General features: G+C 39.6%; 1 protein-coding gene across 1 annotated transcript in view; it reads left to right on the top strand.

The window, feature by feature from the left end:
• The window catches only part of VPS53 (vacuolar protein sorting 53 homolog (S. cerevisiae)), a 144,732-nt gene that overhangs the window by 93,530 nt on the left and 36,786 nt on the right, over positions 1 to 14,416 (top strand). Inside the window, exons 14-15 of the mRNA XM_012657323.1 lie at positions 4,219 to 4,461; positions 5,968 to 6,115. Coding sequence (XP_012512777.1) covers positions 4,219 to 4,461; positions 5,968 to 6,115 — 391 coding nt within the window. The remainder of the gene's footprint in view (positions 1 to 4,218; positions 4,462 to 5,967; positions 6,116 to 14,416) is intronic.

Here is a 14,416-nt window from a genome sequence, read left to right as displayed (position 1 = left end):
GGGAGCCTCCTCAAGCCAGCTCTTCACCCTTTTCACATGCCCCTATCATTTTTTAAGCACGTCCTTCCTCTCTGGCACAAGAAAATATGCCAGGCTTATCTTGTGCTTTCATAACCCAGCTCTGGAGTCTTCTATTTTCCCAAGGATCCCTTGTTCCTTTGGTGGAGAATGATATTTGGAAACCAGGTTCTGGGCTTCAGGTGTGCTCATTGCTGCTCAGGTGTCATTGCTTCTAGGTCCTCTGGCTGAGGGAGCTAAGAAGTCTATGTATGTGTAAACATTCATATATACCCACTTCACACACATCTGTATCTATTTTTATACCTACTCGTATATTAAGACCCATGAGTTTACGCTGATACCTCCAATTCTAATCCAACACCACAGAGTTTATTGTAGCCTCGTCCTTTCCATGTCGGTAACTACCTTCTGCAACAGCACGGAACTTGGCTCCCAGCATCCTCAGTATGTTTACTTATTTGCTCCATTTGCCTCTATGTAACTGATCTCTCAGCTCAAGCCAAACCTTGGCGCCCCAACCTCACTGGCCACACCAAAGCCCAGTCCTCGGCCCCAGCAAAAAGAGAAGTAGAAGGGATACAAATTAGTGTGAGTACCCTTGAGTCAACAAGTTGTATAACTTTCTGGGGCTCTTAAGCTGGTTTGTTCTTGCTCACCTCCTTTGCCACTCTTCTGACTACTATCTTCCTCTCCCAGTGTCTCACTACTTTACTTTCCAATTAGAATATTTTCCTGTGAATGCTTATTGCAGGTCCAGCAGAAGAAACTGCCTTGGTCATCCGTGGATAAGCCCAGTCTGCGATGAGATTTTCTTTCTCTTCATTTTTACATTTAGGTCTACTGATAACCACTCAACCATCATCTTTATTCATAGGGCATGTAATTTATCAGTGGAACTCCCAACAGTAGTTCACCTGACACCCTAAAATGCTTATACAGTTCTCGGGTGCAAAACTCAAGCTGCAGGGAAGAGAGTAAAAGAAACCACACATCCATAACATGTTTCCTTAAGCTGAAGAGAAAATAAATAATAGCAGTAGTACCATATAACTGTGTAGTGCTTTATAGCTTCGAAATTAGAGCACGGTATAGTGGATGGCGCTCAGAATCAGACCCAAGTTCAGATTCAAACTCCAACAAATCCTGTGACCTTGGGGAATACTTCATATTCTCAACTTTAGTTTCTTCATCTATAAAATGGGGATAACAATGCCTTCTACTCAGGGCTGTTGTGAGGATTAAATGAGATTGTATTTATAATGCACTCAGCACAATGCCTAGTTCATAGGCTTATAGCCTAGTGGGAGAGAGAGACCGAAAAGATTGTGGTACACAGCATTAAATAGGAATGGTGTAGGTCCAGTCTCCCCAAATAGGTTGAAAGCTTCTAATGGGCAGAGATTGTGTCTTAACCCCTGCAACACCTAGATCAGGACTTGACCCTTTATAAATACTTACTCAATCATACTTGCTTTATGGCCTAGAAGGCACCTCCTTGTGATTGCATTCAGCAGGTCATTGTGCCATACAGCCCTTTCTCCAGTAGTCATGCAAAAAGATCTTGTTAAAACTCAGGGTAGTGTTTAGTGCCTGGAAGAAATCATAACTTTTTTTTTTTTTTTTAAGCTGAATTCATTTGTATCTTATACTTAGAACCCACTGAGCCTTCCACATAGTAAGTGCTTGATCAGTATTTGGTTGGATTGGATCATCTATCCAAAGCTAATGAACCTTACCCATTCCCATTGGGGTAACTCGTACTCTTCTGTGAAATGTTGACGACTTATTTCCTAATGTCTTATATGGCAGTGAAGCATGCTGATGCGAAGTGAAAGATGGAAGAGGAAGGAAGGTTTCCCTGACTGGTTTATTTCTCATCCACTCTGGAGAACGATGTCAAAAGTAACCCAACAGACATTCTGCAAAATATAGATCTTTAGAGTTTTTTGAAGTGGAAATTTTCTTTATGCTCTATGATCACAATTAATTTATGATCTTACTCATTGGTTTGGCTCTGAAATAGGAAGGGGAAGTATCCATCTTCTAGGGGAATAGATGAGTAATTAAAGTAAAAACACTTCAGAGCTCTGGGCCCTGTTTTGGTTGGCACTGTTGTTTTGGAGATTAGAATCTCTCATAAGACTAGTGGAATCTTTGCCTTCTGTTAAATGTTCTCCTCCACTGCAGCAGCTCCCCATCCCATCTCCACCTTCCCACCCCTCCATTCCCATCCCTTAGGAACAAAGTGTGGAGATTGATCGGCTAAGTATGAATGGGGCACCGGCATGAAGATTCGCCTCACACATAAGCGTGGGGGTCGTCCAGGGGCAGCAGAAGTAGCATAAACATCATTCTTGCTCTCAGGGAGCTTATGATAACATACATGCAACGGAAGAGTCTCCTTTCACCTTTGATACCAACTTCAGCTTATTAGAGATGAATGGCTGGAGTGCTGTCTCAAGAAGGATTCTGGAATTAAAAGAAAGATCGGTGAAAGAGGGGGTCGTTGTTAATTAGCACTGCCTGCTGTGGGCCCAGGGTAGGAGAAGGTTGGCGTGTTTCTTGAATACGTTATGTCCTTATGTTGCGTAGTAAAGTTTAAAAAAGAAAAGTGTCAGGGAGTGACAGATGATAGAAGTCCCAACTGAGAGACAGGCTTGGTATGAATCCACGTCGTGCAGGTGAGATGAGCTGAGCTAGGATGAGTGGGGAGGTGGCGGGAGAGCGTGTTGGCCAGGGAGGCATACAGACAACCGCCAGGAGGAAGTGGAGCCTTTGAGAGGTGACTCTGGCTGGAGTGTGGGGTCAGCTGTGGGGGAGAGGCTGGAGATGCAATGGAAAAGTGAGGGGAAGAGAGGTCGTGAGGAATAGGGGCGGTGACTGTGAAGCTTTCCAAGGTCAACTAATGAGATCCCCTCCCCTTTCTGATTATCAACAGGGACAAAGACCTAGCCTGGGCCTGAAGTTCTTTGAGGGCAGAGTAGCCACATCTGGATATAATAAACTTTCAATAACAAAAGCTCTTGAGAAGAATGTCAATTTTCTCCTATTCCTGCTAATTAATGATGTGTGTGTTTCTTGTCTTTTTCTCTCTGGCTATTATATAAATACATTTTTAAAACACAGCTGGATTCCTGTATCCCCACATAGCAACCTAAAGAGATGCAAAATGTTGAGGGTGGTGGCGACTCCTCCCATTTTCACACAGCACAGCTGTGCAGAGAGCAATTACTACAGCCCTGCTGGATTCTAACTGTTAGTGACTCAATACAACTGAGACAAATTCAGGGGCGTTTGAATGGGAAATGGAAGAAAAACGTAACCATCATCCCCACCGTGACCTGGGACAAGCCTGGAGCTGCTTATACCCTCTCTTTTCCTAAGACTTTTTTACACCTTTAATTCTGGACATTCTAAGAAAAAACTACATTAAAGTTGAAGGAAAGAATTGGAATATTTTTTACAAACTCTCTTTGTTGAGGCATCTATCTCTTGGACACAGTTAGGTTCATGATGTCTAAATATTTTCTGACTTCATAAACTTGTTGTGTTTTAGGAAGTAAAGTGGTTAAAAGCATGAGGCTTCGATCTAGGCTGCTTGGTTTTGAGTTCTGGCTTCCCCACTTTCTTGCTATATGACTTTGGACAAGGAACTTAACTTTTCTCTACCTAACTCTTTGAAAATGAGGATAGGAGTAGTACCTACTTCAAAACGTTATTGTGAAAAGTAAATGAAGTTCGATGAGATGGTGCTCATAAAATGATCACCACCATTATTATTTAGGGTTTCCATTTGTGGAAAGGGGAAATTCTAATATGGTAGTAGGACCAGTATGCCTACTTAAATGGTAGCTTCTAGGCTCAGCTCTGCCACTAAATTGTGTAACAAACTTTCTAGGACTTAATTTTCTCATCTTTTAGAGGGGCCCGTAATACCCTGTCTTACTCAAAGGGGCTTAGGTCAAATGTGATAATGGTAAAAATTTATAAAACAGCACACAAATGCCAAATTTTATTGCTGCTGTTATTGTAGGAGTGTTGGTGGTGGTGGTGAATGATGATATTGATAAAAATGGATCCAATTTTAAAGGCATTAGGAATGATTATTCGTGGCAGTAATTTATGTACATTGCAAAAAAGCACACTTGCTTTATCTTTCTTGAAGTAAACTAACATGTTAGGTTTTCTTTTTACTAGGAACCTTGGAGAACTGATAGATCGGTTTGTGGCTGATTTCAAATCCCAGGGGCCACCTAAGCCCAACACTGATGAAGGGGGTGCCGTGCTCCCCAGCTGTGCTGACCTTTTTGTCTACTACAAGAAGTGCATGGTGCAGTGCTCTCAACTCAGTACGGGGGAACCAATGATAGCTCTGACCACCATCTTCCAGAAGTACCTCCGAGAATACGCCTGGAAAATCCTCTCTGGCAACCTGCCCAAGTGAGTCCTGTTCTTCATGGTCTGAGCGGTAAAGTTAGATCCAGATATACCTAAATATGGGAATCTTTAAGGAAATCCACTCTGAGGTTGTTTACTGAACTACTAAGAGTATCAGGGAGGAAAGCACTCTTACTGAGTTCCCAAGGGTCTGAAACTATTTCCTCTCTAATGACATTCCACAGCTGATCAAGACCATTAGAGGAAATGCCCAGACTGGCTGCCATTGTAGGTCAAATCTTACTGCAGTAGACTCAAGGGAATCAATCCTATTTTATCCGTATCTAATTGACATGGATTCAACTATAGGTACTTGGCAAAAAAAAAAAAGTATGGTTATGGTAGAAATAACTATTAAATAGCATAAGCAATTTCATTCAAGCCTCATTCAATGAGACTGTGCCCTGGAATGATAATTAGATTTAAGGAATGAATCTGCTCTTCCCTCAGTCTGGTTAGGTTCTAAAGTCTCTCTTATGGTATATGCATCTTTCTGTGCTGGACAGAGCCTAATGTTTAAAGATGCCGTAGGATTTGGGTGGAGGGCATTGCATAGCACAGCTCCTAATTTTGGTGACTCTCCTGTATTATTCTGGGACATTAGAATACTATTGTATTGCTTATTACTTGAAATAAATGGGTCACTCAACTAGGATTTTAGGGATGTTTTGGTTATATAGCAATTTCAACTGTAATAGAATATGACCTAAAGTAATGCTTCTAAATTTAGTGTTTCCAAATCATCCCCAGAGCTAAATTTAACAATTCTAGCATTAATTTCTGTCATTGTCACTACAATATGTCACATATGGGAGTTTTACATTTTTTGGAAGAAAGAAGATAAAATCCTATGTTCTCCAGGAGCTATGAAGTGACAGGTATGTTTTACTAATGAGAACTTCTCTGACTGTGGTAAAAATTATTTTTAAATTTTTAATAACTTTTGCCCTGATTATCAAGATAATATAAGTTTGTCATAGCTTAGAAAACACGGAAGAGCACAAAGAAGATAATCATAAGAGGATGTGGGATGCTTCATGGTCTCTTGAAGCAATTAGGGCCTTGGGCAGGAACCGTGTCTTAACATTCACTTATGTCCTCCTCCACAAGCACACATCTAAATTCCCATGCAGACTTTTCTTAGCTGAGAATAACAGTTGTGGAACTAGCTTTTGTGCTACCACTGATCCTAAATGAGTTCCACATATCAGGAAATTCCAAGCTGAAGAGAGACGTGGCTCAGCAGCCTTTTCTGTATCAGATGATAGTTAATATAACTAATTACTGGGTGACTCTTGGAATTGCCTCTTCCTATTTCTGATGGTGAGAGAATCTAAACAGAGGGTAGTCAAGGTGAGGTCAAAAGGAAAAGGATTCATTGTATATGGTTTAATTTGGGCCATGTCCAGCCTTTCCTTCCCCCTTTTCTTTGTTTTAAAATGTGCAGTTTCCAGTTCAGGAAGCAAATTAGAAGTTCTAGCCTGACTAGTTCCTGTTCCTTTTCCTTAGAACCACAACCAGCAGTGGAGGGCTGACCATCAGCAGCCTCCTCAAGGAAAAGGAGGGCTCAGAAGTAGCCAAGTTCACCCTAGAGGAGCTCTGCCTCATCTGCAGCATCCTGAGCACAGCAGAGTACTGTCTGGCCACCACCCAGCAGGTGAGCGATCCCGGCTGCCCCCTCACCACCTCCCTTCCCTGAACTGTCTGGGCTGCATAGCTCAGTAAATAAGAGTATAAGCACCTAACCAGGCCACATACAACCTTGGGTAGACCAGTTGGCCTCCCACAGAGGAAAACTCACTGTCCAGCCAGAATACTGCCCAGGCAGCTGTCTTACAGAAGGGCCTTGTTAAAAGGAGACGGGGCAAGAAAGTATGACTGGTCACCTCCCTGGAGTTGTGTAAGTGACTCAGAGAGGGCATGACCTCTTGAAAGTAGGTCAGTAGCACTGTCTCCCATATGAGAAAAGCAGTAACAAACTTGAAGACACTAGGACCCAGCCTCTGGTGGTAATGAGTCACTAGCAGTTATTCCATTCTCAGATGTGTTACTAAGCTAAGCAGAATCCTTTGGGCTTTTATGTGTCTCCTATTTATGTAGCATTCTTAATCTTCCCAAACAAACAACCATTGTTTGGGATGCTGACGTTCAGGAGTTGGGAACCAGGAAGGGATGATGCCTCTACTAGAGGCCCCCAAATGGCAATAGTTTGGCAAACTGATTTAGCAGAAGGAAGACCCAGAATAACTTTCCATTCAGCCTTAGACATGGGATTAAAAGTTCCTTTTCACATTTGGTCTGGGAGTCACCTAAGGCCAGGAGGAAGAAAATAATTTTGGACAGTTCTGCTCTTCCACCCTCTTTGTGTTTATTATTTGCACACATTTAGATCATAGGAAGACAATCATAAGTGGTAGTTCAGACAGTACAACTTGGAACTTTTGTGAGGCAGAGTGAGAATACAGGAGGCCAAACAGGAAATTTGCCTGCAAAAGCTCCATAGCTGAGGGTAAGGCAGCCAGAGGCAGAGACAGTAGCATGTTCTCCTTGGGGATCTGGTCACATTGAGTTGTATGTAAAGGTTTGGCCTTGGAGTTAGAGGCAGTAATTCAATTAGCGCCAAGGACCCCCAGGGCAGGACAGCAATATCTGTGAGGGCCTCCAAGGCAGGGGTCCCAGAGTTCTTTGATGAAGAATCACTGTTTAACGTGTGTGTGTGCGTGTGTGTGTGTGTGCAGAAAGACATACATACATACAAATATAGTATTTTTAAAGTAAAATAGCCATAGTTCAAAAAAAATAAAAGTAATCACTCTTAATCTCATCACCCTCAGATAATCATAATAGCAATTTATTTTTTCAATCATTTTTCATAAACATAGTTTTGTGCATTATAATCTTAATTCACTTTTATATCCTTTTATTGTTATTAGTGTTATAGCATTAGCATTTTTCCTGTTGCTAAACATCTTTATTAAATCATTGTTTATGGCCACATTATATTCCATTAAGGGACTATATCATAAATTATTTAGCAATGTCTCTGGTAATTGTTTATGCTGCTGCAAATTTTTGCTTTTATAAATAATCCTACAAAGAATGTCTTTTTGAATATAGCATCTTAAATGGTTTGCATTATTTTTCTAGAACAGATTCTTTAGAAATTCTAGAAGTATTAGTGGGTACTTTTATTTAGTGAAAATTGTTTTTGCTGAGTATTAAAGTAAATATATTCTTACACCTATATTGTGATCTCTAAATACCATTTTCCACTAAAAAGAACCAGGGATTCCTAGAGACATGACTAATTACAGGTCTAGGTCAGGAAATGTACAAGATGAACCTAGAACATCATGTCATACAAAATCAAGAAAAATATCAAAGACATTGTGTCATCTCAAAAGACTCAGAAACTATAGTGTGTTGAATTGTGCCCTCCCCTCAAATATTTCCAAGTCCTAGGCCCTAGTACCTATAAATGTGACCTTATTTGGAAATGTTATCTTCGCAAATGTAATTAAGTATCTCAAGATGAGGTCATCCTGGACTTAGGATGGCCCTTATCTAATGACTGTTGTCCTTAGAAAAGAGAAAAAGATTTAATACACAAAGACAAAGGGAAGAATGCCCCATGAAGATTGAGGCAGAGATTGGAGCAACACATCTACAAGGCAAGGAACATTAGAGATTGTCAGCAAACACCAGAAGCTAGAAGAGAGGCATGAAACAGTTTTTTTCTTAGAACTTCCAGAAGCAACCAACCCTGCCAATACTTTGATTTCAGACTTATAGCCTCCAGAACTATGAGAGAATAAATTTCTATTCTTTTAAACCACCAAGTTTGTGATAATTTGTTATAGCAGCCCTAAGAAACTAAGGTAGGAGCCAACTTGAATAAGCTCTACTGGTCCAAGATGGAACATATAAACATCAGTTTATATCCAGAATATTAACTACAATGGATTGAAAGCATCAAATATGTTTAAATCCATTTTGTTGTAAATATTTTTCTTAATTCATTTATTGCCTTTGAAGATGCTAAGGAACCACTGATATGAATTAAAACTGGTAAATAAAAGGAAAGTTCTTGTCCTGCCCTTCCTATGTGATATGTACCTCAGAATAACCAGATCATTTACAGTGGGAAGTATGTCTTTATAGCAGAAGTTTAGTTAATAAGTGAAGAAGAAAAGAGAGTTAGAATATCTAATGGAATAATGGGTCTGGGCTTTGAGCAGCAATGGCTGCTGACATCACAAAATGAGAGACAACTAAACATTATGTATCTCCTGAAAGAAGTACATAGCACCATCAGTGAAGTACTTTTTTGGAAAAAGAACCTGAATCAGATTAGGCTTCTACACCTACCTACCAATTTACAGGAAATACAAGGGACAGAGGAAAATGCTAGTTAATACCTGTGCATGCAGTCAGCAAAATCCAAACTACAGGAGGATCTACAGGGACAAAAAACCTATTAATAGTTTTGGGTTTTTTAGGTTTTTTTTTTTTTTTTTTTTTTTTGAGGCAGGGTCTCTCTCTGTTGCCCCAGGTAGAGTGCAATGACATCATCATAGCTTACTGCAACTTCAAACTCCTAAGCTCAAGTGATCCTCCCGCCTGGGCCTCCCAGAGTGCTAGGATTACAGGTGTGAGCCACCACACCTGGCCTAAGAACCTAGTTTCTTTAAGAAAAAGTTGTAGAGGAGCAAAGAGAAATAGAGAAAGAAACCAAAGAGGCTTAAGACTCTGAGCAACAAAGAATTGGAAAATAAAATTTAAAGAACAGTGTCAGCCGGGCGCGGTGGCTCACACCTGTAATCCTAGCACTCTGGGAGGCCGAGTCAGGCGGATTGTTTGAGCTCAGGAGTTCGAAACCAGCCTGAGCAAGAGCGAGACCCTGTCTCTACTAAAAAAAAAACAAAAAACAGTGTCAATAATATATCAATATTGGTTCATTAATTGTAACATATCATATTGTTAATAATAATGTGAGAAAATGGGTATGTAGTATTTGGGAACTATCTGAACTATCTTTGCAATTTTCTATAAATCTAAAACTGTCCTGAAAAGTGTAGTTTATTTTTAAAAATACGATTTACAGTAGCAATTTAAAACATCATGCTCTGGTTTGAATGTATCTCCCAAAGGTCATTTGTTGGAAACTTATTCCTCAGTGCAACAGTGTTGAGAGGTGGGACCTTTAAGAGGTGATTAGGTCATGAGGGCCCTGCCCTTGCGAATGGGTTAATGCCATTATCTCAGGAGTGGGTTAGTCATCACAGGAATGGGTTCTGATATAAGAATGAGTTCGGCCCCCTTCCTGTCTCTTTTGCCCTCTCTCACCTTCTTGCCTTCTGCAATGGGATGACGTAGTAAAAAGGCCCTCACCAGATGCTGGCGCCTTGATATTGGACTTTCCAGCCTCCAGAACTATGAGAAACAAATTTAATTTCTTTATAAATTACCCAGTCTGTGGTAGTCTATTATAACAACACAAAATGGACTAAAATGCATCAGATACCTAAGAATAAATCCAAAGAAAGATACTACTATGGTTTGAATATGGTTTATCCCCACCAAATCTCATACTGAGGCTTGGTCACCAGTGTGACTGTGTTGGGAGGTGGTGCCTTTAAGAGGTGATTAGGTTGTTAAGATGGATTAATGTTTTTCTTGCAAGACTGGATAAGTTCTCTTAGAAATGGATTAGTTTTCATGGAACCAGATTAGTTACTACAAAAGCGGTTGTTATAAAGTGAGACTGCCTCTTATATTTGCTGTTTTCACACATTCCCAGTTATCCTTCCATTTCTCCACCATTTTTAATACATTGTGAAGCCCTAACCAGAAGCCACCAGATGTGGTTACCCAGTCTTGACCTTCCCGGCCTATAGAACTATGAGCCAAATAAACCTCTTTTCTGTGATAGCAACACAAAACAGAACTAAAATAGACATGTAAGACCTCTACCTTGAAAATACAAAATGTTGCTGAGCAAAATTAAAGACATGAATAAATGAAGAGGTATACCATGTTCATGGATTGGAAGACTCTGTTGTTAAGATGTCCATTTTCTATAAAATGATAGATTCAACACAGTCCCTTATCAAAATTCCAGCAGGCTGTTTTGAAGAAAGACGTAAGAAAAATTTACAGAGAAATGTAAAGGATCCAGTAACCAAACAATCTTGAAAAAGAAGAAAAAAGTTGAACGACTTACACTACCTGATTTCAAGACTTACCGTAAAGCTATGGTAATCAAGACAGTGTTACACTGGTGTAATCATAGGCAAATAAATTAGTGAAACAAAATAAGGAATCTAGAAATAGACTCACATGTATATGGTCAATTGATTTTCCACAAAGATGCCAAGTCAATTAAATAGAGAAAGGAAAACCTTTTTAATGATCGTGGTGGTATCAATAGATTATACATATGGAAAACAACCTCAACCCCTGCCTTTTAACTATATCCAAAATTCAAGGTGGATCATAGACTGAAATATAAAACCTAGAACCATAAAGCTTCTAGAAGAAAAACATAGGAAAAGATCTTCACAACCTTGAGTAGGCAAAGATTCCTTGGTTAGGATATAAAAAGTACTACTCACAAAAGAAAAAAAATTAAATAAATTGGACTTCATCAAAAGTAAAATTTTCTGCTTATCAAAAGACTACATTAAGAAAATAGATAAGCCACAGACTGAGAAAAAAATTTGCATCACGTATAACTTGTACCCAATATATATAAATAACTCCTAATAATTCTAAAAAGGCAAACTGCCCAATTTAAAATGGGCAAAAAACTTGAACAGACATTTCACAAAAGAAGATACACAAATGTCCACTAAGCGAAGGAAAAGATGCTCAATATTATTAGTCATCAGGGAAATGCAAATTAAAACTGACATAGCTATTAGAATGACTATAAACTCAAAAAGGACAACATCAATATTGACAAGGATATAGAACAACTGGAATTCTCATACATTGGTGACAGGAACATGAAATAGTAAAACCATTTTGGAAATGGAAAGCAGTTTGGCAGTTTCTTACAAAACCTTATGACCCAGGAATTCCATTTCCAGATATTTTCCCAAGATAAATAAAAACATAACCACAAAGAGGCCCATACAGGGATGTTTATAGTAGCCCCATTCAGAACAGCCCAAAATTGGAAGCAATGTAATGTCCCTCAAACAGGTGAATGGATAAACAAGTTGTGGTATATCCATACAATGGCATACTCCTCAGCAGGAGACTGAACTACTGACGTGCACGGCAACATGAGTGAATCTAAAAAACGTTATGTTAAACAAAAGAAGCCAAACATCAAAGAGTACATACTACATGATTGCATTTACAGTAGTCCCCCCTTATCCATGGAGGATACATTCCAAGACCTCCGTAGATGCCTGAAATTACAGATAGTGCAGAATCCTACATATAGTACGCTATATTTTTTCCTATACAGTAACAAGGGGGTAGTGTATACAGTGTGGATAGCTGGACATATTTCTGGAATTTTCCATTTAATATTTTCAGACCATGGTTGATCGCGGGTAAGTGCAACCCTGGAAAGGAAAACCATGGATAAGGGACTACTGTATATAACATTCAAGTACTGTACAGGCAAAACTAATCTGTAGTGGTAGAAATCAGATAGTGGGAATGAGGATGGGGTTGGCTAGAAAGGGGCAAAAGAGCATGAGAGAACTTTCTAGGGGGAGGTAAATGTTCTGTATGTTGTTGTTATTGGTTATTACATAGGTGTATGTGATTGTCAAAACTCATCCCACTAAACACTAAAGATCTATGCATTTTTAATATGTTAATTATATTTCATTTTTTTTAAAAGAGACTTAAGAGACATACCAAACAATTGCCATGTATGGTCTTTATTTGGATCCTAATTAAAACAAACTATTTTAAAAATTGTAAGACAGGCCAGGCATAGTGGCTCACATCTATAATCCCAGTACTTTGAGGGGCCAAAGCAGGAGGAGCACTTGAGCCCAGCACTTGAGCCCTGGGCAACATAATGAGACCTTGTCTCTACAAAAAATTTAAAAATTAGCCAGGTGTGGTGGCAGATGCCTGTAGTCCCAGCTAATTGGGAGGCTGAGGCAGGAGGATCGCTTGAGCCCAGAAGTTTGAGGTTGCTATGAGCCATGGTGATACCGCTGCACTCTAGCCCAGGCGAGGCCTGTCTCAAAAAAAAAAAAAAAATTGTAAGACAATGAGGGAAATATGATCACTGACTAGATATGTGATAATTGATGTTAAAAGAATTATTGTTAATTTTTGTAGGTGTGATAATGGTATTATGGTTATGATTTTTTAGGAGTACTTATCTTTTAGAGATACATATTGAAGCATGTACAGATGAAATAATAGAATGTCTAGGATTTGCTTCAAAATAATTCAAGATGTGGCAGAATAGATGAGATTAAATGAAACATGGCTATGTAATGACAATTGGTGACACTGGTTTGGTACATTGTACTGTATTTTTGTAAATGTTTGAAATTTTCCTGTTAAATATAATAGTATAAGTTATATACACTCCTAAAAAGTTTCAAATATTACAGAAACATATACCTAAGGGATGAAAGTTCCCCGTAATCTCACCCCTCCAAAAACCACTGTTAACCACTGTTAACCACTGTTAAAAATGTATATTCTTCCAAACATTTTTTGTTGTATCTTTTTAAATAAAAATGGACCAATACTCTACAGACTATTCTACAACAAAGCAACGTTGTTCTGTTTTTACCTAAATCACGGGCATCTTTCCATGTCAGTATTACCTCAGCCTTTTTAACACCTGCATGAGGTGTTCCATTTATTCTTTTCTTCTTTCAAGAGATCTTTATTAAGCACTTATTAAGTATGAGGCTAATTAACAGTGTTAATTAACAGTGGTGAATAAAGTAGACAAGTTTCTTTCTGACATGGAACTTAGAACTAATAGGGGAGCCAGATAATAAACAAACAAGCCAGCCAAGATGTAACTTCACGTTTGAGGTGTGAGGAAGGAGCAGATGTGGCTGTGTTAGAGTCAGGGAGTTCCTTGCTGAAGGAGAGTGGCCAAGAAGGGCCTCTCTGAGGAGGTGACACCGAAGCAGAGACCTGAGTGCTGGGAAGGAGACAGCCAAGGGAGGAGCCGGGAAGGGCTGGGACACGAGGGACCTGGCTGGGAGGGTGAGCTGGACGCACTTCAGGGAGAGGAAGTGAGAAGTATGACGGATGAAGGTCCTGAGGGAGGAGGACCCTGGTGTGTCCCAGAAACTTAAGAGGACAGTGTCACCGAAGCCTAGCAGGCAAGGCAGAAAGTAGGACGATGGGGCCAGAGAGCTAGACAGGCCCCAGATGATGGTTAGAAGTCTGGATTTTATTTTCAGTGTCATGGGAAGAGGCCTCTCAAGAGTTTGAGCATTATAAGCCGGTGCCATAATCTGTTTCATCAGTCCTTTGTAGATACCCATTTACATTGTTTCCAGCTTTTCAATAATGCAAAACAGCACTAGAATGTGAGCTTTGTGAGAACAGGATCTTACCTGTTTTGTTCACTGAACAACTCTCTTACCTGTTACACAGCCGAGCACAAAGTAGGCTTTCAGTAAATAATGGTTGAATCAATGAATGCTGCATGGAGTGTTTGTGTATCTTTGTATATTATTCTCCTTATTTCATTGTATTGGTGATTTAAAGAGTGTGTATATTTAAATCTTTGGTTTTTTAATAAATTGCCTTCCAAAAAGGTTACACTAATTTACACACCCCTAAGAGCATTTTTAAAATTTAAGATAAAACATTAGTTTTTTTTTTGGTTTTTGTTTTTTTTTGAGACAGAGTCTCGCTTTGTTGCCTGGGCTAGAGTGAGTGCCGTGGCGTCAGCCTAGCTCACAGCAACCTCACACTCCTGGGCTCAAGCAATCCTTCTGCCTCAGCC

This window comes from Propithecus coquereli, unplaced genomic scaffold (genome assembly GCF_000956105.1).
Source record: "Propithecus coquereli isolate 6110/MARCELLA unplaced genomic scaffold, Pcoq_1.0 Scaffold536, whole genome shotgun sequence".
Lineage (NCBI taxonomy): Eukaryota > Metazoa > Chordata > Mammalia > Primates > Indriidae > Propithecus > Propithecus coquereli.
This window is presented reverse-complemented; position numbering and strand designations above follow the sequence as displayed.